We start from the raw sequence: 27,592 nt of genomic DNA on the forward strand, positions 1-27,592 counted from the left end.
GGTACCTTCTGCCTGGACTGCCCTTTACCAGGTCTCCTCTCAAACCCCTCTAATCCATCTGGCCAACAGCTGCCAAAATCAGAATCTGCTAAGATTTTCTGAGAGCTGAGCACATGCCTGCTTTTGTATATAACGTGATCAAATGAGTATCCTACGCTTAATTTAATTCTCACAACCACTTTGTCACATAAGAAGGGTACAGCGTGAACAGTAGCCAAGGGCATGGGCTCAGGATCAGGCAGAAAGAGTTTCCAATCCTAGCTCCACTACTTCCCCCCCTCCCGTTTTATTGAGATATAGTTGACATACAACATTGTGTAAGTTTAAGGTGTACAGTGTGATGACTGCTACACATATATGTTGTGAAATGATTACCACAGTAAGCTTAGTTAACATATCCATCACTTCTCTACTTTTTTTTTATCCTTTTTATTTTTACATCTTTATTGGAGTATAATTGCTTTACAATCGTGTGTTAGTTTCTGCTTTATAACAAAGTGAATCAGTTATACATATACATATGTTCCCATATCTCTTCCCTCTTGCGTCTCCCTCCCTCCCACCCTCCCTATCCCACCCCTCTAGGTGGTCACAAAGCACCGAGCTGATCTCCCTGTGCTATGCGGCTACTTCTCACTAGCTATCTATTTTACGTTTGGTAGTGTATATATGTCTATGCCACTCTCTCACTTTGTCACAGCTTACCCTTCCCCCTCCCCATATCCTCAAGTCCATTCTCTAGTAGGTCTGTGTCTTTATTCCTGTCTTACCCCTAGGTTCTTCACGACATTTTTTTTTTCTCTTAGATTCCATATATATGTGTGGCTTTGAGAAAGTCAGTAGCCTCATCTGTAGAGCAGGGATAAGAACAGGAATTCCTTCATAGAGTTGTTTTGGCTTTAAGAATAATTTTATTGAGGCTATTTTGCATGACACATACTTCACCTTTTTCAAGTGTACAATTCAATGATTCTTAGTAGATTTACTAAGTTGTGCAACCATCAACATAGATCAACTTAAAACCATTTTTACCACCCCAATATGATCCCACATGAACCTTTATTGTTAATCCCTGTCTCCTACCCCTGCCCCAGGTTTTGTCTTTGCTTTTTCTGGATATTTCATGCAAATAAAATACAATTTACGGTATCATACAATATGGAGTATCTCATGTCTGGCTTCTTTCACTGAATATAATACTTTTGAGGTTCATCCATGTTGTATGTAGCATGTATCCTTAGTTTATTCCTTTCTACTGGTGAATAACATTTCATTGCATGGATGTAAGCACCTTTTTCTATCTATTCACCAGTTGATGGACAGTTGGGTTGTTTCCACTTTTTAGCTATTGTAAATAATGCTGCTAAGGACATTTGTGTCAAGACTTTCTGTGGATATATATGTCTTCAGTTCTCTTGTATAGATGCCTAAGAGTGATCATATGGTAAACATATTAAGTACTCATAGAGTTGTTTTGAGGCTTAAACATTACATAGAAATGGCCTAGCCCAATGCTACACAGGGAGCAGTGATCAATGAAAATTGTGGTTGTTTTTGCTGCTGCTCTTTTAAGGAGGTTTAATCTTGCTTACCATGTAGGTGAGGAGGCTAAAATAAAGCTCAGAAAGGGTTAACAACTTGCTCAAGATCACACAGCTAGTCCATGGAGGAACTGAAATTCTCTCATGATTTCTGACTCCAAGCCTGGCACTATTTCCTGCCACCATAGCAAACACACCACATTAACCATCCTGAAGAGCACAGCTCTGACAACGTGCTCCCCTGCAGAACAAATATCAGTGGCTCTGTGCTGCACGTAAAATAAATTTTCAGCTTGTGTGCTAGGTATACAAAGCCCCCTATTGTTTTCCCACCAATCTTTCCTCCCTACTCCCCCTATCCTCCCTTCACGAATCCTTCACAATGACTTTCGTTCCAATAACTCAGCCCACACTCTTTGGGCCACTATACCTTTGTTTGAGCATGATCTACTTTCTTTTTTTTTTTTCTTTTTTATTCAAACAGAAAGTCACAAAAATTATAATATCCTCATCGGTTCACTCAGTCCCATGTAATTAATTTTTTTTCATCTTGATCTTTTGTTAGCACTTTTATGAATTCATCAGTTTTCCATTAGAGTTCTGAAAATGCTTCTTCATTCAGTTCAGCAGTATAGTCAGTTACCAGAAACCTGTACTTGTCAGAGTCTCTTCCATGAATTCCTTGATCTACTTTCTTGAACAGTATTTCTCAACTTTTGCCCTGTGAAGTCTTACCCATCCTTCAGGGCAGAGTTCAAATCATATCTCCTATACCTTCATCGTTCTAGTGGCTCAGGACAAAATTAACCCATATTAATGAGAACCTACTGTATAGCACAGGGAACTCTACTCAGTGCTCTGTGGTGACTTAAATGAGAAGGAAATCCAAAAAAGAGGGGATATGTGTATACATATAGCTGTACAGTATACAGTAACACAATACTGTAAAGCGACTACACTCCAATAAAAAGAATCATAAAAAATAACAATTATATAAACAATGAAAAACAATTAACCCATAGTCTCCTAATCCACTTAGTTATAACAGGTACTCAGTGAACACACTGACTTGAGCTGAAATGGCTAAAAGAAACTTAGCTGTGTAATGAAGGATCTGGCTATAGGAAATACTAATTTTTTTAAATTCAATAACAACTTATTTATAAAATTCCTAGGTATAGCACAGTACAGAGTGTTATTTGTACCGAGGGTAGAAGCCCGTTCCTAACCACCGGCCTTCCTCTGAGTGTCCAGAGCACTCGTGCCTCAGGCAAATTCTTATCATATGCTATTATATAACCATTTATGTTTGTCTACCCCACAAGACTGAGCTCCTCAAGAGAAGAAACTGCGTCTTATTCACTCCTGTATACCCATCACCCAGCACAATGCTGATTCATGTAATAGTGAGTCGTCACTGGGTGCTTTTAGAGTGAATGAATGAAACAATGAATGAAAAAGACGGTGAGTGAATGAGAGAATGTCTGATTTCAGAGTTCTAAAAGAGGTTTTTCCTTTAAGAAAGACTCTAACCTTCCCAATGGCCTACTGTTAACCCCTCTGCTTCCAGATGGCTTGCCTGATTAAGTCAATAAGTACATGTGCAGAATATTTTCCTCCTAAGTCCTTCCTTAACCCTTTCTAAACAACGGCCACTAGAAAGGAATATTTAAGGAAAAAAGTTTTCAAATTATAATTATATAAGCTCTAAGACATAGTGACTTTTTCCTAAGTAGGCTGTTGGATTCTACCAAAGCAGAGGGCTTTGCCCATAGTACAAGCACTGTACATAGCTGTTGAATAACTGCATCCAGCAAACTTTCATTAAGTGCCAATGAACAAGACCCGGTTGCAACCTTCCCAGACTCCTGCCGTAAGGGGGCTAACAAACATATATAATAGTAACAAGAACAACAATTATGTATTCAGTCATTACTCTATGACTGGCACTATTTTAAATGTTTTATATGAAGTAACTCATTGAATCTTCGTAACAACTCTAAGAGGAAGGCATTAAAGATGAAGAAATTAGAATGAAGACTCTGAGGTATCAAAGCAGGTTTAAGAAGTCATTAGCCTGATAAGTAGTAGAACGGGGATCTAAACGCAGGCAGTCTGGCTCCAGAATCTCCCTATGAGAATGCTTTTAAGCTGGGTTGAAGGACCACCTCCCCTTCACTTTTGTTTCCCCAGCACTCATAAGGACTCAATGACCATTTGCTGTTGAATTGTGCCAACTATGGCTGGCAGGGATTAGGAAAATAATAAAGATGCACTGTGTTATGTAACAATAATATAGCCAAAGTCAGGGTGGGAATGCGTGGAGGTTTTGGAGCCAAACCCATGAGACCTGGGCTTGAACTCCAGAATCACCAGTAACTAGATCAGAGGCTATTTCTTCTCTGACAAAAAAAATGATCCATCCCAACACCCACACACCACCATTTCTGGGCCAGGAGCCATTTTGGAAGTTTGAAGGCTCTGTAAGATTGGATTCTAGACTCAAAGACTCAAAATAATTCAAAATAAAGATGACTAAGTCTGAGGTTAAAAGATTTACCTCAGGTCACACACCTGGTTGGTACCAGTACTAAAATTCAGTTTCCTGAGTTCCAGCCCAGTGCTCTTTCATTTAAGTCACACAGTTTCATTTGAGGTAGGGAAGTTGAACAAACACCGTAAGAGGCAAATTATTCAAAACGGGACTTTCCAGAGCCAGCCTAGAATTGGACAGCTGCCTCCTTGTGTTCAAGTGAGCCGAGCCCCAGTTTCACTACAGATCTGAAATCGAACTCTTGCTCCTTGTGATGTCAGAGGCCGGGATATCTTCCCAGCTATGAGTAATGGTCCAGAGATAATTGACCCACCACTCTGCTCTGTCCTAAAATTTCTCCCTTGCCTCCTCTTCCTGCCAGGTTGTCCTACTCAATACCCAAAAGAAATATCCTTCAGTGAAGAGGACTTATTCCTAGAACAGAGGAAGACTGTCACCTCTCCACTGGCTCAGTGATTTCCTTGAGGGGAGACAAGGGCTTGAATCACACTTTCCTCTAGATTTTCTCTCGTCCTAGAATCCAGAGTAAGGCATAGATTAAATGTAGCACAGGAACAAAAGGGTATTGTCCAGAGAAAGCTGAACGTGATTGAAGCAGAAGATGTAAACACCAAACCCAGGGTGTGTTTACCTTTAAGGCAGGTACCTGTGTGGCCATCACCAGAGGCACTTGTACTTACCTGATAGCACAGAGGGCTAGTGCCAAGTATATAGGCTTTGGAGTCAAACAAGCCAGGGTTCAAATCCTAGCTTTGTTACTTACTAATTGAGTGCAATTATACTGCTAGTTACCCTCATTGAGGCAGGATTTCATTGATTAACAAAAGGAACAAATAATATGGATTCTATAAGGGGTTGCTGAAGAAGAAAAGAGATCTCATGTGCAGATTTCCTAATAGCAAATACAGTATTTACTTAGTAGGGGTCTAATAGTATGTTAATACTTCTCTCCCATGCCTTGTAATTGAAACAAGTGCTCTATGGAGAGCTCTTTGGAAATACACACTTTGGGGGCAGTGTAGAGCTGAAACTAATTGATCAAACCACTGTTCTCTCACAGATACTCCTAATGCAGAAACATCTCAGAATCGACCAAGTCCACCCTTCTGCTGAATGATGGAGTCCCAAGTTAAACTTTCTACATCTATCTAGACAAGTGCTCTTCCAACAGGGGAGGCAGAATGAGTCACTTTCCAGAGAAACCCCTTCTATTTTCTGCCAAATCTCTAACAGGGCAAATGGCTCATGGACACAAAAATCTTTCTTACAAATTCCACCCACCGTAATCTGCCTTTGCTTTCTGCCCTGGTAGCACAGAATGGTGAAGAAAGACTGTTCTCTGTCAAAGACTGGAGTGAATTCCCTCCACAGAAACTTGAGGAGTCAGGGCGGGGGGGAGGGTAATAAGTAATTCCTCCAACAAAATTAGGAAAGAGATGAGAAGTAGCACATTCCAGTGCCGTAGAAAAAGAGGAAGTAGAGGTTAAGTGTTTCTAGAAGTTGAGTAAAACAAGTTACTCAAGACCTGAAGAAAAGGTAAGATTTGGGGAAAAGGAACCTGGTGAGATGCTAATTCTCTAAACTCCAGAAAGTATCAACAGTTAAATAATTTGCTGAGAGCAATTCTTTATGAAAAGATCAGTGAGACTTAGGAGGAAATTGCACCTTGAAGGCAGGATCATAGGTCTGAGACATTCCAGACTGGGAGGGGCTACAGGAGCCACTTGCCTTAGGATTAAAATACCTGGAGATCTTACTGAGATGCAGAGGTGAGAGCAGCCACTTGGAACCCTGGTGAACACAAGCCTGTGAACAGGGTATGGAGAATTGCCTGGTGCAAAGTGCTCTGCCCGGGGGCTGGAGGCTTCAGCTCCGAATACATGCTTTCTCAGTGACAGGAGCACAGGACTCAGAGGGGAAATGGAGATAATGGAGATGTTCAAACTCACATTTGAGAAGGAGTCCCAAGAATGACCTGGAGAATAGGGTTGGTATTAAAATTTCCAAATTGTGTAAGAGGACATGAATGTTTCAAACCCCATTTGGTGGAAATAAGTAATATACATAAAGAGGATTCCCACCTCACTCCTCCACTCCCACCACCCTGAGATATTTCAGGCCAAAATTAACCTTTTTTGAGATATTTCTCCCTATTAAGTCTAATATCATTGGTTGTGGTCTCTAGACATGGGGCACAAATTAACTGGCATTATTGTACATCCTGTGAAGCCCAAGATTTTCTCTTTTCTCTCACAGCCACTCAACAGAGAGAACAACGTGGAGGATGCTGATGCGGTGTCACCGGCACTGAGGCAGTGTGCTGCCGCTGCCTGGCCACCATCCCAGGTTCAGAATCCCACCACTTTGCACTCCTGGTCTTTCAAAACTATCATATGGTTTTCAAAACATTTCTGTGAGCTGAGAGGAATGGTTATTTTACTGTGTTTTGAAGAATAGTCTCGATTAGTCAGAAGAAATGTAAAGATTTTTATTTTCCTGGATCTTATATACTTTATTTGTAGCAGAGCAGGGCATAATTCTGGTCTGATTCCCAAGATGAGATTTTTGTTTGTTGGTTGGTTGGTCCCTGTGATGATTAGTTTTATGTGTCAACTTGGCTAGGACCCAGCTCTTTAATCAACGCGGATCTAGATGTTGCTGTAGGCATTTTGTACATGTGGTTAACATCTACCATCAGTGGACTTCAAGTAAAAGAGATGACTCAGATGATGTTGGTGGGCTTCATCCAATCAGTTGAAGGTCTTAAGGGCAAAAACTGAGGTTGCTGGGTAAAGGACAGATTCTGCCTTGAGACTGAAGCGTTAACTCTTGCCTGAATTTCCGGTGTGCACTGTGGATTTCAAACTGCTGGTCCCCACAATCACATGAGCCAAATCCTCAAAATAAGTCACATATACATATGTATGTATGTATATACGTGTAAATAGAGTCTCCCACGGGTTCTGTTTCTGTGGAGAATCCTGACTGATATGGAACATATCTTCATATAGCTTTTTCTCTAGAGTCTTATTTCTACATGGTGTGCAATCAAGATCAGATTCTGTGTCTTATTCACATTAGTACTTCCCCTCTCCACCGGCTTGGCGACAGGCCATAATAAAAAAATGTAGCATAAGGAATACACTAAAACCTGAACAAATGGATGAATGATGTAGAAAGAACTTAGGCCCATGGCCTAAAGAACTAGGATGCTTTTAAAAAGCAACACAGAACATGCGTAGTCCAATATAATGTAGTTAGAGTGGGCAGTTATGACACTAGGCAGGACTAATTGCAAGAGGCTTTCCATAGGTAACTTTTTTTTTTTTTTTTTTGCAGTTCGTGGGCCTCTCACTGTGTGGCCTCTCCCGTTGCGGAGCACAGGCTCCGGACGCACAGGCTCAGCGGCCATGGCTCACGGGCCCAGCCGCTCCGCGGCACGTGGGATCTTCCCGGACCGGGGCACGAACCCGTGTCTCCTGCATCGGCAGGCGGACTCTCAACCACTGCACCACCAGGGAAGCCCCATAGGTAACTTTTGAGTCAGATTAAGAGGACTGGGAATTTCCTGGTGGTCCAGGGGTTAGGACTCCATGCTTCCGCCGTCGGGGGCATGGATTCCATCCCTGGTCAGAGAATTAAGATTCCACGAGTCTCACAGCGTGGCCTCCCCTCACCCAAAAAAAAAAAAAAAAAAAAAAAGGACTGCAGGGAATGTGGTTTGGAAGTGTGAGGGGCGTGGAGAGAGTGGTAAATCAGAGGGAGGCCTAGAAACGTTCTGAGGGTAAAGAGAGACAGCCTGGTCAAAACTGTGATGAGAGAGGAAGAAATAATGGAAAACCAGGTCAGTGAAGACAGAGACGCATCGTGTTGACAAAAGGCATGAGAAGAACCCTTATTTTCCCCTGGGATAAAAAAGTAACGAACCGTCATGCGCACGCACTCACGCACACACACATGCACATGGCATTGAGCTGGCGCATTTAGGGAGCCAAAGGATTCATTGTTTGTCTGGGCAGGTACTCTGCATGGAGATGTAAAGGAGCTGAGTGCCTAAGACTGCCCAGCTGAACAAACATGTGAAAAGCCTCTCTCCATGCTTAGGTACCACACTTAAGGCGTGTGTTGACTTCCTAGAACTGAGCCTCTGTTAGCTTGAGGCCCTACTAGCAATGCAGGGATGAAAAGGAAATCACAGTGTCAAGTTCTCCGTAGGATGGCTGGCTCTTTGGTGGGACTGTCCTTCCAAAGCGAGCACACAGAGAACTCCGGAGGGTCAGCCTTGCCTTTGCCTTCAGAGAGACAGTCACATAGCCTAGGAAAATGAAACAGCTTTCTTTCATGAGCCCAATTTTCTTTTTGTGCAGATGGCAATCTAGATTCTGAAACAAATTTTTGTCCCACTGTTTCAAGTTCTCCAAAGCTGGAGCAGCCGGGCAGCTGCAGAGTCATCCAGTTTCTCTGTCCCCCATAAGTAAGTTCCTCCTTATCAGAATCCACCCCTGACTCAAGGAAGTCCATTTTTCCATGAGTAGAACAGCCATATGGCTCTCCTTTTACTTACAATTCATTGCACTACCTCTCTTTCGTTGTTAATTCTTTTTTCAGTAGGTTTTTGAGCACCTGCCCTGTGCCAGGCACTGACCATACAGCTAATGGTGTAAGCAATCAAGAAAACAGGCAGCTACAATATGTTAAGAATATTAGCATTTATTTAGTGCTTTCTGAGTGCCAGCCATTGTTCTAGACACTTTACATAAATTAATTTAGCTCTCATAACAATAGTGTCCTATGCCAAAGGTCCTATTATTTTCCCCATTGTACAGATGAGGAAACCAAGGCCCAGAGATATTGAATTACTTACCTACAATCATACAGAAAGAAAGGAATAGAACCAGAACTAAACTCAGGCAGTCTGCCTTCCAAGGTTGCCTTCTTAACTGTGCAGGTGGACAGAAGGGGCAGGTGCTGAGTATCCTTTTTTTTTTTTTTTTTTTTTTTGAGGTGCTCAGCAGCCATGGCTCACATGTCCAGTCACTCCGTGGCACGTGGGATCTTCCCAGACCGGGGCATGAACCCGTGTCCCCTGCATCGGCAGGCGGACTCTCAACCACTACGCCACCAGGGAAGCCCAGGTGCTGAATATCTTGATAGAGAAAGCCCAGGTGCTAGGGAGCACATAGGAGGTGTGGGCACAAGCCCAGACTTGTGGTTCAGGAAGTACTGTATTTAAAGTTCAAATCAGATCATGTCAACCTCGTTCTCAAAATCCTTTAACGGCTCCCCAACTGGATTTACAATAAAAGCTACATGTTCAACCATGGCTTACAAATGCTCTGCCCCATCTGGCCTCTCTGGACCTCTCTGGCCTTGCGCCTCACCGTCCCTCTATCAATCCAGGTCTCTGGCTGTAGCACCTTTTAGGTGTTAGTCACTGTCTCCACCCACCCAGCTCCTACTCAGTGTTTAGGTCTCAAGTCCAAGTCACGTATTTACAAAGGGCTTCCCCATCCCCTAATCTACATTAATCCCAACCATAACCAATGATAATGATAATTAGAGCAAACAGTAAATAACACTAGTTGGTAGGCAATATTCTAAATGCTTTACTTACAATAACATTTAAATGTTATAACAATTCTTATGGGAAGAACTAGTATTATTCCCACATTCACAGGTGAAAAAATGAGGCAATATTATGGCATTCTGTACTTTTCTTCATTACAATGATCAAATGTATAATCATGTACTTATTCATTTGACATTTCAGGGTCTGAATTCATTCTCTCCTCTGAATTCTCTCTCATTGTATCCCCAGTGCCTAGTACAGTGTCTCATATACAGTAGGCATCTAATAAATGTTTATTGAATAAATGAATAATGGACGTATATGAAACATTTCTCTCAAGACTTACACGTTACAATGAAAGGGATAGATGACAAAGGACTTAAGGGAAATTCTCTGTTATATAGTACTTATTGAGGCTGCAGATAACTCAGTTCCTTTGGTTTCTCTCCTGTTGTGAAATTCTAACCACCCCCTTTCCGTTCGTTATAACATCCGAGGTTTACAGTGTGGGGAGGCCAGGACGGTGTGGTCTAGATTAGAGGGAAGAGCATGGGTTTTCAAGAAACACAGATCTAGGTTTCAGTTCGGACTTAATCACTTACTAACTGTGTGTCTTGAGTAAGCCCCCATATACCCACTGAGCCTCCTTTTCTAAATCTGTGAAACAAGGACAATAACATTGGCAAAACAGTTCAGTTGGTGAGAAAATAATGTCTGCAGAGGGCCGAGCACAGTGCCCAGCATGGAACAGGAGTTCTTCTCCTGCAATCAGAAGCAGGCATGTGGGGTGTTGGAAATGATCTAATGTACTAGACAAGCAGCACTAGCCAGACTAGACCCCAGGAATGTGAAGCCCAAAGAGTAACTGAGGGACAGGGGCAAAGTCTGCATTATCTGACCTGGCTGCCTCCACGGATCAAATGAGCTGGATAATCGCCATGGCCCAAGCTCGCTCCGAGGACACAGTCAAAGAGGGGGTGGGAAAAATACACAAACCTCCGAGGGGTCACTTTTGGTCCATGTCAATAGCTCTAGCTGGGAGTAAGTCAAGACAATAAGCCAAGACAAAGATCCAGTGAGTTCTGCTGCCTGTTCTCTATTTCTCGGGGACAGTCCCTGCTTTGTTTCTCTTCTCTCTGGTGAAAGGACTGTTCCCTGAAATGCTCCTGGTTTCCGAGAACAGCTCTGGAGGCAACTCCATGAAGTGCTGGCCAGATGAGAAGCAAGCAAGATGAATTCACCCTGCCCACCTGGGATCAAGTGGTTTTGCAGATGCAGGAGGGAGAAAGGGGAATTTAGATGGTCCTCTTCCTTCCTCCTTCAGCTCCCAGTGTCCACATTCATCCTTTTCTAGGCCAACCCGAGCTCCTTCTCATCTCCCTCCCTCCCAATAAAGAGGAGAGAAGGGAGTAGGTGGACACGGGGGTATTGAGAGAGGCATAAAAGTTTCCCAATAGGACTCAAAGCCCTCTCTGATGCTGACTCTGCTAGTAGGTTCTGTCTTCTCTCCAAAAAGAAGCTCTGCACTGCCTTATGCTGCTATTCTCTGCTGAGCTCTGTGGGTTGAAGCACCTGTGCCCGTGCAGGTGTGTGCCCAATCCTGAACATGGTTTTTACGTACAACCGTAATGGGTTGTGTAGCTGCAATTATTCTATCCTATAAAGTGAAGTCCTCTCAGGTTTATACAAAAGAAAACTCTCACTTGACTAAGATCCAGCTTATCAGCATGCTAATTGGACTTTCTTCTTCACACTCTGTTTTTAAGAGAAAAAGTCACACTTGTGTCGTGTTCTGTTACATTTGGTAACAGCTGCATTCTGCCCCCAGCTCCCTTAGCTTCCCACTGTATGTCCTGGAGACTCCTATCTTCAGCTCTAAATCTACTTCCATAAAATCAGATTTTCGTGGTTTCAGGGGGAAAGAATCTTTCAAAAAAAGACTGCCTTCTAGATTGTATTACTATGAAAGACAACGTGATCAGAACCTTCTAGAAAGATCTCTACAAGGCTTGTTTTGGTTCCCTACTGATGCCAGCAGGCCTGAGCTCTCACCTGTCACACACTGACCATGTGTTTTGTGCTGGGTGCTGTGGGAAGTGTGTTGTACAACACTAATAATATCGATACCAATATTGACACTTTCTAAGGGCCAGGAGCTATTCTAAGTGTTTTACATGTGTTTATGTATTTAATTCATATAACCAACATAGGAGATATGTACGATTTCCATCACAGCTTTATAGAGGAGGCAACTGGGACACTGTCCCAAGATCACACAGTGGTGGAGCGAGGATTTGAGAGAGGCAGTGTGGCTCCAGAGTCTTCACTGTTAATCCCTATACATAGCTTTTCTCATTTAGCCTTTCCTGCAATTTTAAGAGTAGAATGTTAAAATACCCATTTTCCAGATAAGAAAACTGAGTCTCAGAGAAGTAACTTGTCTAAAGGGCCGACCCATGATCCCAAGCCAATTCAGTTCAATATGCTGAGTACCTACTTTGTGCCAGGCTCTGTGCTAGACATGAAGAGCATAGTATAGTGCAAGAAACTAGTCACATATAGCCATTTTCATTTTTTTCCATTTCTTTTAACACTGTCGCTTCTTGCTGAAGTGATGGATAATAAAGAGTTCACTTTGAGTGAAGGAAAGTCACCTGCAGTCAAGATTATCCAGGGATGCTGGTACTGGGCACATGCCTGAGAGCTAGAAGATATTTAGGCCAGGCCGAAGGAAGCCAACTATGAGCCTCAGCTCCTTTCCAATCCTTTTTGATTCAGGAACAAGCATTCACCCTTTTGTCTGATTATTCCATAAGCATTTATTGAGCATCTAATATGTTCCAGATCTTATGCTATAAATTATGGATATATAAAAAGAGGATTCATACTTTATCTGGGACGCTCTCAGTTTAGAAGAGGTGAAAATTAAAATAAAGATTACAGCATAATACAACAAGTGCAATAATTGAGATTTTGAGATAATAATTGAGAGTGGTTTTGGATGAGTTGTGGAAGATGGCGTATATGTTGAGATCTGAAGGATAAGAAATGCACTTTCCAGATGGGAATGGGTAAAGGAAGTAGTATTTACTGAGCATATACTATATATCAGGCACTGACTGGATTGAGACTCTATATTTAGTTTAATCCAGACTCTAGAGTCCAATAATCAGATGGTATAAAGAACTCATTCACCGTGACAACGTAAGAAAATCCCTGAGCTGAATATGTGAATGATATTTTCGGGGAAGGGCAGCCCAGGCAGAAGGAATAGCATGTACAAAGGCAGGAAGGCAAGGAAGAGCCTGGTGTATTTGAGGGACAGTAAGTTCAGTGCATCTCAGCCATTAGCTGTGCACGGGGCCAGGGGTTAAAGGGGGAGGTGAGGACAAAGAAGGAATTAGAAACAAATTCTGAAAGACTTTGCATACCTGGTAAGAAGTAAGGATCTTATCCCAAAAGTAAATGTTAACCAACTCAGAAAACAACATAATTGGGTTTTAGAAGAAAAATTCTAGTACCAGAATAGAAGGTGGATTGAAGTGGGGAAAGACTGAGCACAATAAACCAAGTTGGAGGGCCACCACAATGGTTTAGGAAGGGAAGATGAAGTGCTAAACTGAAGGAGAGGAGATGGGGAGGAAAAGGAGGGTGTACGATTAGAGGAAATGACTACAAGGATTGTCTGTGGGAGGCGAAGAGCAAGATAAAAGATAGTGAACAGCCACTCAAAGCCAGGAATATGGGAAAAGAAGGAGAGGTGGAGGGAGGGATGGGTCTGGGCCTCCAGGTGAACCCAAAGGGGTTACTAAAGGTGGCTGGATGTCTAGCATTCCTGTACACACTTACTGATAAGTATGGAGTGCGGGGAGGAAAGGGACAGGGTGGAGAAGGGAGATGAGTGCTGAGCCAACATGGTAGATTCTGACAACCGGATATGAAGAAAGCTGTCTGCTCAAGATGGTTCCCTGACTCTGAGCCTGGGAGAGGGAGGCAGGAGACTCCAGGTGTGAGGGGAGGATTTGGTTCTGAATCCTGGGGCCGTCCAGGTAAACAGAGCTGTCAAGAACACCCAGAAACAGACAGATGTTTCCTGAAGGGCTCTCTCTGACACGCCTGGGAGCTGCATGACCAGGCTTGAGGCTGGCAGCAGCTGGGGTTTGGGAGGACACAGGCACGTGGGCAGCCTCCTGCGGGGCTCTGCGGATGAAGCAGCTGAGACAAGGGAAGCTTTTTTTCCCAGCCTCGTCCTCCACCTTTGCTTTAGAGCCCCGGTGCTGCCACAGCACAGTGCCGGCTGGCTGCATAGAGGTTGAGTCACAGATGACAGGCTGCGGCTAGAAGACACATAGAAGCAACAGACAGGGCAAAATTGTGTGTGTGTGTGTGTGTGTGTGTGTGCGTGCATGTACATGTGCAGGAAACTGTATTCAGGGAACTATCAAGCACGGTCTTACGGGTAGACAATAGTGATTTGCCTAGATAATTTATGTCACCAAATAAACATCAGGATGGGCTGTGCAGAGCTAAAGGTGAGACACATTTTTAAAAGTGGGGTGTCTCCCTTTAGGGTCTCAATGACAGGAGATGCTTTTGCACACAAAGCCCTCAGGCAACAATATCTAAGCTTTGTCTGAGCTTACTGTAACCAAAGAGAAAGAAAGGCCGGAACTAAGAGGCAAAAAAAAGAAAGAAACTGTTTGGAGATAGGTCTGCTACAGTATAAACTTTTCCCTTTCTCTGGCTCACTGCTATAGCAAAACCTGATGGTTGTCTTTGTAAAAAACGTGTCTGTATCTAGGTCCCTGGCAGTGATTTGCTTCTGGGAGGGCCAGCAATCTATTTAATGACTCCATTGACGTCAATAGCATAACTGAAATACTTACTAACATGCATGATTCCAACTTTCAGGGGGGTGGGTGGATGGTGTTTCTCAGCAGTACAAAAAACGTGAAGTGGAATCAAGGCGGAATGAACTCCAGTCTTTAGGCAGCAAGTGAGAGTTGAGATGCTAAGGGTCTCATCAGTTCCATTTAATACCAAGAAACATTCACACTAAATTTAGAAATTAATTTCCAAATAGTGGAATAGCAGTTAATGAGCAGGGTATTATTTTTGGTGACGTTTGCTCAAGGGTAACATTTTAACTATTCACACTTTAGTTGACTTGTCAATGTTTTTTTTTGCAACTTACACTTACCTAATTTTAGACGCATATGGAATAATTGCAAATCCATATAAACAGCTTAATGTTGATGCTCTGAGGTAAACTTACAACAGGAGGGCTAATTTAGACAAAAGCAATTCTTATAAGACAACCATTTGTGAAATTATTCTCCGAATGACTAGGACTTTTCTAGTGCATCTGCCCTATCGTCCTGTATGCAGACTGCCTAAATACTCAAGGTGAATAATTAAGGCAATTATCCCAATAATTCAGGCCACACAGCATTCAGAACAAAGAAAAAGAATATCTGATATTTTTGTTTTTTTCTTTTTTTCCTTTCCTTCCTCTATCTCTCGCTCTCCCTTTCTTTTCTTTTTCTTTCTTTCTTTCTTTTTTCTTTATCTTTCTCTTTCTTTCGCCTTCCTTCCTTCCTTCCTTCCTTTTTGTTTGTAATTCCCTCCAATTTCTCCTTTTTCATGAGTGGCCATAGCCTTTGGTAACAAGATTGATTTTATTAGTATTTGCTGTAAGTGTTGTAACCCTGCTTGACAGTTCTTGCTTAATGTGGAAAGCGAGAAAACGTTCTGCTTGAGCTGGGCTTCATTTCCAGCCATCTGACTCAGATCAGCTCTCAGGCCATTGCTGTCATTCTCAGATAGCCCTTTACTGGTGCACACACAGCCCATCTCTCAGCCTAGGCTCTGGCTGCTCTGGCAAAGAATGAAAACTGAATCAAGGTCATGACTTTCCGAATTTCTTAAGATCCAAGGTAACTCACTGAGCCTCTTGTCTACTCCTCAAATAGACCCTGCGTCTGACACACACACATGAACCTCCAGGGGAATATTCATAATCAAGCAAAGACATGGGAGGAACTCATACTGAGAAACAGGCTTCTTAGGAGAAAGTCTCTTCTGTTTTATCAACCGGTAAAAAGCCATTTCCTCCCCAGAATGACCTAGAGGACACATATTAGAAGAAATGGATTCCCATGAGCACTAAAAAATATTAATTAAGTCTGTTTCTCACTTAGGCCCAGCTACTTCAGACTTACTGGAAAGCCCTGTATTGTCTCATCCTATTTCTCCATACACAGGCTTTTCCTGAAATACAGCTAATTGTCTGATGTTGAAAACCATCATGAGCCGAGGCTGTGCATACCCAGGCTGAGGGACACTTCAGGTCTGCAGCAGTCTAGCCTGAAGTCCTCAAGGCAATGCTCTAGTCATCTTTGTGACATGGTTTGCTGTCATTTCCGATGACCCATGGCCTTGGGGGTTGTTCTTCAAAACATCTTGTCTGTTACATGGGTGATGTTCCTGCTCAATACGTTTATTAGTAAACTTTGGAAGAAGAAAATTAGTGTAGAATATTCCACCTTACACATTGATTTGGCTGCTAAAATGTTCCATATATGATACATATTATTAAAAATCAAGTCACATGTATAATAATCAGAAGTGCTGGTCATTAAAAGGAATACTTCTCTAATCCTTTGCAAAGCAAACGATCATTTCGTAAAGGCAGTGAGCACTTGATAATTTATCTTTTCAGTAAATTCTTACTTTCATGACATACCCATGACCACTACTGAAATGCATGCAAAAGCAAGGGATGGTTTGGGTGGGCAAAGTGGGACAATTATCCTACACACACACACACACACACACACACACACACACACACACACACTACACATACAACATACATATGCACACACTCAATCATGTACACACACGCACACACTCAATCATGTACACACACCCACACACACAGTGATTTTCCTCAATTATCTTTTTTTTTCTGTTGAAAATAATTTGGGGGCCTGAAATCCTGAGAATTACTTCAATTTTCCAGTTTGAGTGTGTATAGATGACAGAACCCAAGTTCCTCGATACATTATCAAGTTCCTGCCTTGTTTGGAGTGTTCTTTTTTCAATTCTTTTTTTTTTTCCCTTCTGTTCCACTCCTTACATATTGTGTAGAGAAGGCCTGGAATTCATGCTTGGGAAAAGGCAAAATGTGATAAAAATCGAGATGCTCATTAAACTCCACAGCATTAACATTTTCAACACCCCCAGGAGGATTTACTACATTTCCTCCTTAATGTGGGAGCATATGATTTCCACATTGCTATATTTTCTGGGTTTTAAATCCTCTATTACTTTACTCTGGCTTTCCTATTTAAAGTATAAAATGCTAACTTTTTCGATTTAACTTTTTTTGTTCAAAATCTATGTGACCATACTAATATATAGATTTAGATAGTGCAGTTATAGAATGTGTCTCGAACTTCTTTCAATTTCAATGCAATAACTGATTTTTAACAGTAAAAACATGCATGGCTTTTCATAGCCATGGAGGTAAAATATTGACTCATTATTAAAATTTAATTTATGAGCATTTTCCTTAAGATAAAGTCCTTAAACTTTATGCAGTTCTCCTGCTCAATTCAACATTTAGCTATCTTCCTACTATGTGAAAATAACTGTGCAAAAGTATCTTAAATGATAAAGAGAGGAATAAGGTATAGACAGTCCCAGCCTTCAAGGAGCTCCAATGGAGGAAACATATAAGCCACAAATTGGAGTATATCCTAGAATGGGATTCTCTCCATAGCACAAAAAGGGGAGCAATTACATTGATTTTTTTAAAAAAATCTGGATGCCTTTGCAGAAGAGGGAAATCTGTATTGTAGCATGAGAGCTAAAAACAATAAGCTTGGTTAAACCGTGAGGAGAAAGGTACTGCAGACTGAGAGATTTGCTTTGACTTCCCCTATGAATTTTTTCAGTTAATGATCAATTTGTAAGGGCAAATGTACCAATTTAACCATGGTTTTTGACAACTAACTTTTAAAATGAATTGCATTTCCTTCATTTAGATGCATTTTAAAAAACTTTTTAAAAAGAAAAAAAAATCTTTCCTCTGGCTTTTCTCTATCTCTCTCTTAAACTTGATTTTTATACAAGAATACAGTAACCTAAGTCAGCCAGGCTTTCCCAACAAACTGGGTTGTTCTTAAATCTGTTTAAATTATTGTGGTTTCTTGTATCTTTTATCTTAGATTTCAATTGAAATACATGAGTTCAGCATCAGTGCTAATAAATGAAAACCTGATCTCATCATCACGCTATATCATTTTTAAAAGCAGCACTGCAGCTTTCATTTTTTGTGTGTGCTGTGAGCCACTTATTTTTCATTCCCCTTTAAAGTTTCTATTTAAACACACCTCTTTGTCATATGCTGATAAATATTAAAATAACAGGAAAAATCTGCCTGACTTATTTAAGCTGATAATAAAAACAAAACACAGGATGTGTGTGTCCTCCTTCCTTTTTTGACTGTGGTTAAGCATTAAGAAGGTTTTGAAACCTATAATTATGTAATAATTGGTATCGCTACATTCTCTGCTCAATGAAAAGTCAGAATTTTTGTAGTTTGCCACAAAGACAGACAAAAACAAATTGCCTAAGTGGTATTGTCATTTCTTTGCTCCATTGTTTTAAAAGAATTTAGCAAAAGACTCTGTACTTGCCAAGCTGTAGTTACTGTGCCAATAATCACAACAGGATCTTTCCAACAGCATCTTTGGCTAATGAGCTGATTTATAGAACCGTAAATATCACATATTCTCCTGATGTTTGTCAGTACTTATTACAAGAAAAAGAAAACATAGCTTAAATATTCGATTTGTTGTCAAAACCATCTTAGTAAATTTGGCTAATAGAAATGGTAGTGATGGTGTCTCACAAGTGGGCCAAGATGATGAAATGACAGGAGTTTCGAAACCACCCCCTTTGATCTCTAGCATGTAACACCAGTTACATGTTCAAACACTCTAGTTATTTCGTTTCGTTTTATAAAACTTCTAAAGGACATAGTACGTCAGCACACCACATTTTTAAAGTCCATGGATAGAGTACCATTTTCTTCTATTTCATATCATGGGGCTCTAGAGGTAAACTTGACTTTGCTTAATATCTTCCTTTTACTTTTATTCTTGTTCTCAATATTTTCTCACAAACATATGTTTTAAAGCATGTACCATTAATACTTCAAACGCCAGTGAGCCAATGGAACATACTGCCTTTGTTCTCTTCTTTTAAAAGTTGGACTTTTGTATTATTTCTGTTATATGTATGGCCATCATATCAGCAAGAAAACACAACATCTGAGCATGGAAGATCATAAGAATAAAGCAAAGGGAAACAGAAACCTATGAGGCAACATTAGGTGTTAGATGATCTCAGCATGAGCTCATCTTACTGTTTGTCCTGTGGCTCTACTCAAATCCACTGCCATACTAGTGGGACAGATTAAAGAGGAAAAACTGCACTTTGCACTTTCAAAAATGCCATCTAACTGGTTGCATCTTACGGCAAGGAGAATTTTATGTCCAACACGTCTCCAAGATGTTCCTTCAAGGTGGCCCTTCCTCCCCACAGCTCTCAACTCCACATGAAAAGCGTATGCACAGTACTAAAAAAAAATGAGGGGTTAGGTTTCTCTTACAAAAAACACCTTTGAGGAACAAAGTTGGATGACCTCCAAAAGAAATGATTTGTGACCTGGAAAGAGCCTTTGGTTTCACACCTGGAAAGGATGTAGATTCAATTGGGATGTATAGCTGACACTAAGAGGAAAACCACTAACATTCACCATGGGGCCCTCAGGCCAATGTAGGAGCACCTGGGACGTTTGAGGTTAGCTCTCCTGGAGTTCACTGGGGCCGGCAAGCTGAGGTCATAGTTGCACTCCTGCTCTTGTTCTGGGAAGCAGCATGACCACACATCCATCACATTCTGAAAGCCGAGGCATGCACAGGATGGGAAAATTATTTCATACTGCTTTTCATTTGGTTTCACATGGGGTGAAGTAAAGCTCCAGCCTGCCTTTGAAAAAAGTCACCAAGAGACCTACCTATTTGGAGGGCCGTGATGTGCAAACAAATGCTACTATTCTACAAAAGGTTCTGGAAAAGAGGCACATTTGTTATTTTGGAACATGGAGATAAGCCTCATGACACGGCTTACCTGGCAGGTTGACTCTGGAGACAGATGGCTGACTAGCAGCTGGAGACCTCCTGTGGAGAGGGAGAGAAAGGAAGGTCTGAGTCTCTGTATGAATACCCCTGCCTGCACCCCCATGATCACTGAGAAGTTTTCCAGGTCAGAATGAGCTACCTAGTGACATAATGCTATCTCTGGAAGGCGGGCTCCTGTAACTCGTGGGTGACTGCAATTCTCACATCCAGATGGCCTGGAATTTCCCTATGCATAGCCTCCTGGATGCTGCAGCACTCCAGGAAGGAAGTCATTTACTCCAGGTCCCTAACCAGTCCTTCTGCTTTAGGTTTCCCTGCCCCAGGAGGCCCTCCAAAGATGATACCCTTACTCAGAAATGACACCAAATATAAGCATGAATCCCACCTCCTTTGGGTGGTGCTATAGAAAGTTACAGCCAGAGGAGCTCTTAGAGATTAATCAGCCCAGGCCTCCCATTTTTCCACCTCAGAAATCTGAGACCCAGAGAGATGAAATCACTCGCCAAAGGTCACATAGCCATTAGGAACAGCAATCTAGGTGGCCTAACTTACGGAAAAGGCTTTTCATGGTCAAACTGAGCATTATTCTTGTATCACAAAGCAAGTCAAATGAAACAAGCAAACAAACTCATGCTCTACAAATATTAGGGTTCCTTCTCCTTTTCTTTCTCGTTTTTCTTTCTTCCTTCTTTATCTTTTTTACCCCCCTCCCCCCAAAACCCTGATTTTCTTTGCTGCTCTTGCCATCCTTCTCATGCTTTGCCAGACTCTCCAGGATTCAGGGTGCATTGCTAGAGAGCCTCCCAGAAATAGGATAGAGCAGTGGCCCTCAAAATTTAGGGTGCAGAGAATCACCTGCAGAGTTTATTAAGACACACTGATGAACCTTACTTCCAGGGTTTCTGATTCAGTCTGCCTGGGGTGGGCTTGAGAGTTTGCATTTCTAACTAATGGCACGTGGATCTGGGGGCTACATTCCAGAGCCATTGGTATAGAGGGCTGTCTGCCCCACTAAAGAGCAAGCAGGATATTAGCAGTGAGCAAGAGAGTGACACTCCAGGCCAGTGGGTCTCAAGCATGGACGCCATTTGATCACTTGGGGAGCTATTGAGAATATGATTCCCTTCTCCATCCCTGGAGGGTCTATTTCAGGGTATCTGGGACAAGGCATGAGAATCTGTAACTTTACTATTGCTCTGTGAATTCTGATGCACAGGCAAGGTTGGGAAGGAAGCCAAGTTCTAAATGCCCTGCAAAGGGGTTGAAAAGGAAGGGTTTCCCTACTGGTGTGGCCACAAAATTACTTTCCTAGATTTAAAGTATTCCAAATCCATTTTTGGTCCCTTAGGTGTAATACAGCTTCGAGGTAAAAATATCTTATTGTCGCAGGGTCTGATGGATAGGGTTCATATTTATCACTCATTTACCAGCTGGGTGATTCTAGGCAAGGTACTTTTAAACTCTGTGGCATGAAATTTTCATGTATGATGTAGGGGAGGAAATTTTCTCTACCCTTCTAGGTTCTTTTCGCTGGTCTATTAATTAAATCGACATAAGACAGATGAACAGGTGACAAACAAATTTAACTACATACTTAAGGGAGCCCCATAAGAATTATGTTATCTCTGATATTAGCTCTGTCGCTCTTTCAGCCGGGCCCCCAACTACAATTATTTTAGGTAGTTGAAGGAGAGGTAAAAGTTTATCTTGAATCTGCTGGGTCTTGATTGCCTTCAGCTCGAAATAATCCACGTGCCAAAGTGGCATATTTTGGGATCACACATTCTGCTCTCCTGCGGTGACAAGCAAAGGGAAATTGCCATCCAATGTGTGCTTTTCTCTGCTAGGCACTGTGCTGCTAGGCACTGTGCTGGGTGCTTCTTAGCCTCCATTGGGAGTATCATCATCTCACTTTAAGGACAAGGAAACTGAAGCTCAGAGAAGTTAAGAAATATGCTGAAGCACACATGGCTCGTAACAGCAAGGTCAGGATTCAAAGCTCAGTCTTTCTGCATCCAAAGTGCATTTCCTTTGTACTAGCCCATCTGCTGACAACACCTGCACTAATGCTGAGGGGCTGGTTTTCAGAAATAATTAAGAGATTAAATTCCAAACTCCTTAGCCTGGCATTCAAAGTCTGGTCTTTGGCCTCAACATATGCTTGTATATGTCAACCACTCAGTAAGTACTTATTGCATGGAAGAATGAATGAATGAATGAGGGAAAGAACTAACTCATACTTTGCCAAGGCCAAACTTGATCACTTCCTTTTTCTTGAACATGTGCTCTTCCTTTCCTGACGTTGCTCAGGCCGTGCTTCTGTGAAGGAAGCTTTCCTCTCACAAATCTGCACATTTAAGTATCACCTCCATTCTATAACATTGCCAGTTATGGTAAGAAATATACATATATATTTGGCCTTTGGCTCCATTTTTGGCACAGAGCTCCTAAAATCCTTGGAGCTTCCTAAGTGAGGAAAGCAATCAAGGTGTCTTTTGCTATGTTAATGAGGTGACTTTTGGACCAGCAACTACTACGTAACCTAAGGAGGGGGTTGCCAGGGGTCGCAACCTTGTGATTAGAGAGTTTGAGCCTTAGGCCCACCCTGAACCTCCGGGGAGGGGAGAGAGCCTGGAGATTGCGTTCAGTCACCAATGGCCAATGATTTAATCAATCATGCCTTTGTAACAAAGCCTTCATAAAAACTCAAAAAGACTGGGTTGGTGAACACGTGGAGATTCAGAGAGAGGGATGCACTTGGAGAGCGGGAAAGCTCTGTGCTCCTTCCCCCGGCACCCTCTTTGTTCTCTGCATCTCTTTCATCTGGCTGTTCCTGAGTCATATCCTTTTATAGTAAACCAGTGATCTAGTAAGTAAAATGTTTCTCTGGGTTCTGTGAGCCCCTCTAGCAAGTTCATTGAACCCAAGGAAGGGCTTGTGGGAAGCTCCAACCTCTAGCCAGTGGGTCAGGAGCCCCGGTAAGAGCCTGGGCTTCCCACTGGTGTCCCCAGTGTGTGTAGTGGGAGAGGGGTGTGCGGGGGAGGGGCAGTCTTGTAGGATTGAGCACTTAACCGGCGGGATCTGACGCTATCTCCAAGTTATTAATGTCAGAACTGAACTGAATTATAGGACACCCAGGTGGTGTCAGAGAATTGCTTGGATGTGTGGGGAAAAAAAAACCCATATCAGAATCATACCTTCAAAGGTCAAATGCCATCTTCTCCAAAGAATGTTGTTGTAGGGAGGAGAACTTGCTACCCAAAATGCTCTTGGCATACGGATTATTTCAAGCTGAAAGGGCCCGAAAGACCGAGGAAGAAACTCTGACCTTTAACAGCCTAAAAGAATGTAAATAGAGGAAGGGAGCTCTGACCACAGATAAGTATAGTATGAACTAGGTATGGTAGACAGGGAGGAACCCAGCGAAGTCTGTTTGTTAAAATTCCATTCTGTGTGCCATTGTCTGTCTCCGCATGGTCCAGCAAACATTTATTTACCAAACATTTGCTTTTCCACTTCCACGTCAATTGCCTTCCTTCCTTTTCAAGTCCCAAACCCCTACCCCACAATATCCTCTTTGGTCTTTAGCTGAAAATGGTGTTTAAGGCGAGGGTTTCAGCCACTTTGTCCAGTTACTTAGTTTTCCTGGGCCTCTCCCATGTATACATGCTATTAAACTTCTGTTTGTCTTTCTCCTACTAATCTGTCTCATGTCCAGTTAATTCTTAGACCAGCCAGAAGAACCTAGAAGGAAAGAGGAAAATTTCTTCCTTCCCGAAAAGGAAGCTAAAAAATGATTCCTCCTCTAATCGCGCAGCGTGCTTCATCTGTACCTTCAGGGTTATTTCCTCATGTTACAACTCATATGGCCATGGACTATCATCTCCCCTCAACAATGACCCATTGATGGTGGGCTCCAGTTCTGACCCCTTTCATGTGCCCTCTGCAGGACCTCCCAACTTGCCTCGTGTAAAGTAGGAACTCCATACATATTGGTAAACTGTCGATTGAATGAACCATTGATGTGAACATGATTTGAGAAGCCAAATACCATATGAATGTTTTATCTGGTTTCCTTTTCCTCTATAGTCTTGGTTTTACATACTCCTCACTGTTCCTCAGACTCAGAATATGTTTGTGTTGCTGGACCCCTTGCACATATTTTGCTCATCTGACCACTTTTCTCCTCTTTAAGCGGCAAACTCCTTCACATGTTCTAGGACTGCACTCGGCATCACCTCAGAGGATCCTTCCCTCCTGTGACTAGTCACTGGGCTACCTATACTTTCCTATGCCCCACCCTAGCGCTGCTCTTACTGCATTACAATTCCCATTCTCTTGTCTGTCTCAACTAGGCTGTGAGAAATTTAAACAAAGATTGAATCTCATTCATCTTTGTAACCTTGTAATTGGCAAAGTATTTGGTATGATATAGGTAGTCAATAGCTGTTGATTAGACTGATAATATATTTTTAAAATACTTTTATTTTAACTATCTTCCTGAGTTCCAAAGAAGACTTCTGTGAAAAGAGGCATAGAACCAAGAGACCCTCAATATTGGAAATCTCTGCTTTCTTAATGGCACAGCGACACATAGCACCTGATCCTCCCAATGACTTCTAAAAAATTACACAATTTACATAAACTCCTTTGCCCCAGGAGTTATTTTGAAAATATAACTTTTATTTAGAGTTGTTAATTCGGGTGAGCATCTGTGTGTGTAAGTTTTGGAAAGGCAAGGAGTACGTTTGTAAAGGTTCATCACTTTTTCTCAAGAGCTGGTGCAAAGAAGAAGCTCGATACATTTGAAATGAATGAATGACATCTGGACGCTGCATTACTGCTTGTGGGGCATGAGAGTACCAATTAGAAAACTGTGATGAGTGCCGGAAGAAAATGGCACTGGTTGCCCATTACGAGTCCAAAGGTCCCTAACTTACAGAAGGATCATAAGTTCTACGCCTGGGTTGTAAAGATGGTGATATTAATAGTGAGGATAATATGGCCACAGCAGTTAATACTTTCCAGCCCTGAATAACACAGTGGAAAAAGAGCTGGACTATGAATAAGAAGACAGGAATTCTAATCCTGATTCTGGCACCTTCTAACCATATAGCCCTGGGCAACTCACTGAACTTCTCAGTTTCTTCCTCACCTGGGGAGAACAGTCAGCAACTAACATTTTCTGTTAATTTACAGAGTGCCAGCTCCTGTGTGAGAGGTTTTACATATATTTCCTCCCTTACTCTGAGGAAATTTGGCTAGGTTCTGTCCAGCTCTGAATGCTCAAGATTTTTATTATTCTCAGCTAATTTAAATCCCATGCCAAAGAACACAAGGCAATGAAAGACTGAAAAAAAAAATCTAGTGGTTATTAATTCTTTCTCAAAGATTTCATACATGTTCATTTAATTATACCTCGGAAGAATGTGAATACAGTGATGTTACGTGATCTCCCGGTAGCCACCCGTGATGTGTGTGATGTTAGTGACACAGTTGGATGATGGGGACAGCTCTTTGCTCCCAGCTCAATTCCCTGGTTATCAGTCTGATGAATGTAGGTACTCTCATTCACATGTGATTTCTCCATCAATCTGTTTAAAGTCAGTAAATGCTTTAGGGAATGCTTATCTGAATTAACAACTCTAAATGAAAGCTGCAGTTTCAAAATTCCTGGGACAAAGGATATATAGGTTTTAATCTGAAGACAAGAAATACAAGCCCAATCAAGCATCCCTCAACAGAACATTTCAAGGAAGTGCAAGGAAATCACCTCAATAGGAACTTTGAGATTTTCACCCTTTGGGTGGTAAAGCTCAGACAGACAATGAACTGCTTTTGCTGAGCAAAGAGCCAAAAGATAAAGGAAATCTTGACTTATGAGAATTATAGTTCTATGTGGGAGTTCCTTTTCATATAAAAACAACACATTATCCAAATGTCTCATGAAAACCATTCCAAGGACATAATTATTGCTTAAATGTTACATTCAAGGCAAGGAGTAGCACTTTGGAACCCAAGTCAAATATCCCAGAAAACAACTTCTGAGTTCCATGAACCTTATAGTTTCAGTTGTTGAAATAAGTGAATATCTGGGTTAGGGTGGGAGGGGGAATGCTCTTAGCATGGTGGATCCATTCCTGACAGATATTCTTGTCTTCAGTTGTTTTTATTTGTTTGAGGGTATTGACTATCTAGGAATAGAATAAAGTGCATTAAATGGACCCTCAGTTTTCCAACCTGCCCCTGCCTGGCGGCTCCATCATTCACTTCTCAGCCCAAACTAGGCCAAGGCAATCTCAACTCCCTTTGGTGAAGCTCTAGTGGTGGACATGTTGGTTTTAAGGAAGTACTTGAACTCAGTAAGAGGATCAACTCTGTACAAATATGGCTATGGATTTGGGAATGATCATTAGATGCAACTATTCTACTGCTGGTCTGTTATGTTTGCTGAGTGTGGTTTGGCCCAGAGGTGACACAAACAGCCATGATTTGGAGGGTGGTCCTCAGCCAGAGTGTGAGAATTGGCTCTGGGTGAGCTCTCTATATGGCAACTATGGTCTTAGGGCACTCTGTATATGGCAACTATGGAGGTTTATGTGGCTCAAAACCCCCAAGGCTATGGAAAAATCTGATCTCGAGAAAGTAGCTTCAGCTGATAGCCTATAATAAGCAGGGTTAGGCTTAATTCCCCAATGCTTTAACAGAGGAAGGACCTCCAAGCCCATGCCAACAAACCAGTAACTGAAAACGCCCTGACACATCACCACTGGCACCCCTTCTCCCTGGAGCTGTGCAGTGTAGTGGCCTTGAGCCCTGCTATGTTAAAGAAGCCTTGGGAATGTATCCTTATTAATCTCTTCCTCCTCAATTCCTACCTCCATCATCTTGGTCCAGGGTTTTACTCTTCATATTTTAATTCCTGAAACACTCTTCTAGCTCACGTCTCTGCCTCAGGCTCTCTGACCTTCAGCTATTCCATGAGTTCTTCCTAAATGACTCTGTTCCAAAGCCTTCAGAGATTTCGTCCCATAACCCAGAAGACTGAATAGGTATAGTAAATGGAAAGATGTGAGATAGTAGAACATACATATATTGTTCTCTACCCTTGCTTCCTGACACAGAGCTCCTAAAATTCCCTGTAGTTTCCTAAGTAATAAGGGCACTAGTAGCATCTTTTGTTCTAATGAGGTGACTCTGGGTGGGGTCCTGGATTTCTCCTGGATGGGGGCTGGTCCCCAGAAGCAACAAGCCATGATTAGAAGCTTAGAATTTTCAGCCCTACCCCTCATCCTCCAGAAAAGAGAGAGGGGCTAGGGATGGAGTTAATAATTGCTCATGCCTATGTGAAGAAGCCTCCAGAAAATCCTAATAATACAGGGTTCAGAGAGCTTCTAGGCTGGTAAACACATCCACACCAGGAGGGTGATGCACCCCAACTCCAACGGGAAGAAACTCCTGCACTCAGGACCCTCTCAGACTCTGCCCTCTTCATCTGGCTGTTCACCTGTATCCTTTATCATATCCTTTAATGAACTGGTAAACATGAGTACATGTTTCCTTGGGTTCTGTGGGCTGCTCGAACAAATTAATGAAATTAATTAAGGGGGGTGTTGTTGGAATCTTATAGCTGGTGGGTCACAAGCAAAGATGATAACTTAAGCTTACAACTGGTGTCTGGAGTGGGGAGGGAGGTGGTGGGCAATCCTGTGGA

General features: G+C 42.1%; 1 protein-coding gene across 2 annotated transcripts in view; it reads right to left on the reverse strand.

Moving 5' to 3' along the window:
* The window catches only part of PDE4B (phosphodiesterase 4B), a 596,036-nt gene that overhangs the window by 88,555 nt on the left and 479,889 nt on the right, over nt 1-27,592 (reverse strand). For both annotated transcript variants that reach the window (XM_029227603.1, XM_029227604.1), the window contains one exon: nt 19,868-19,917. In XM_029227603.1, coding sequence (XP_029083436.1) covers nt 19,868-19,917 — 50 coding nt within the window. The remainder of the gene's footprint in view (nt 1-19,867; nt 19,918-27,592) is intronic.

Source organism: Monodon monoceros, unplaced genomic scaffold (assembly GCF_005190385.1).
Source record: "Monodon monoceros isolate NGI ecotype Baffin Bay Population unplaced genomic scaffold, NGI_Narwhal_1 Super_Scaffold_18, whole genome shotgun sequence".
Classification (NCBI taxonomy): Eukaryota; Metazoa; Chordata; class Mammalia; order Artiodactyla; family Monodontidae; genus Monodon; species Monodon monoceros.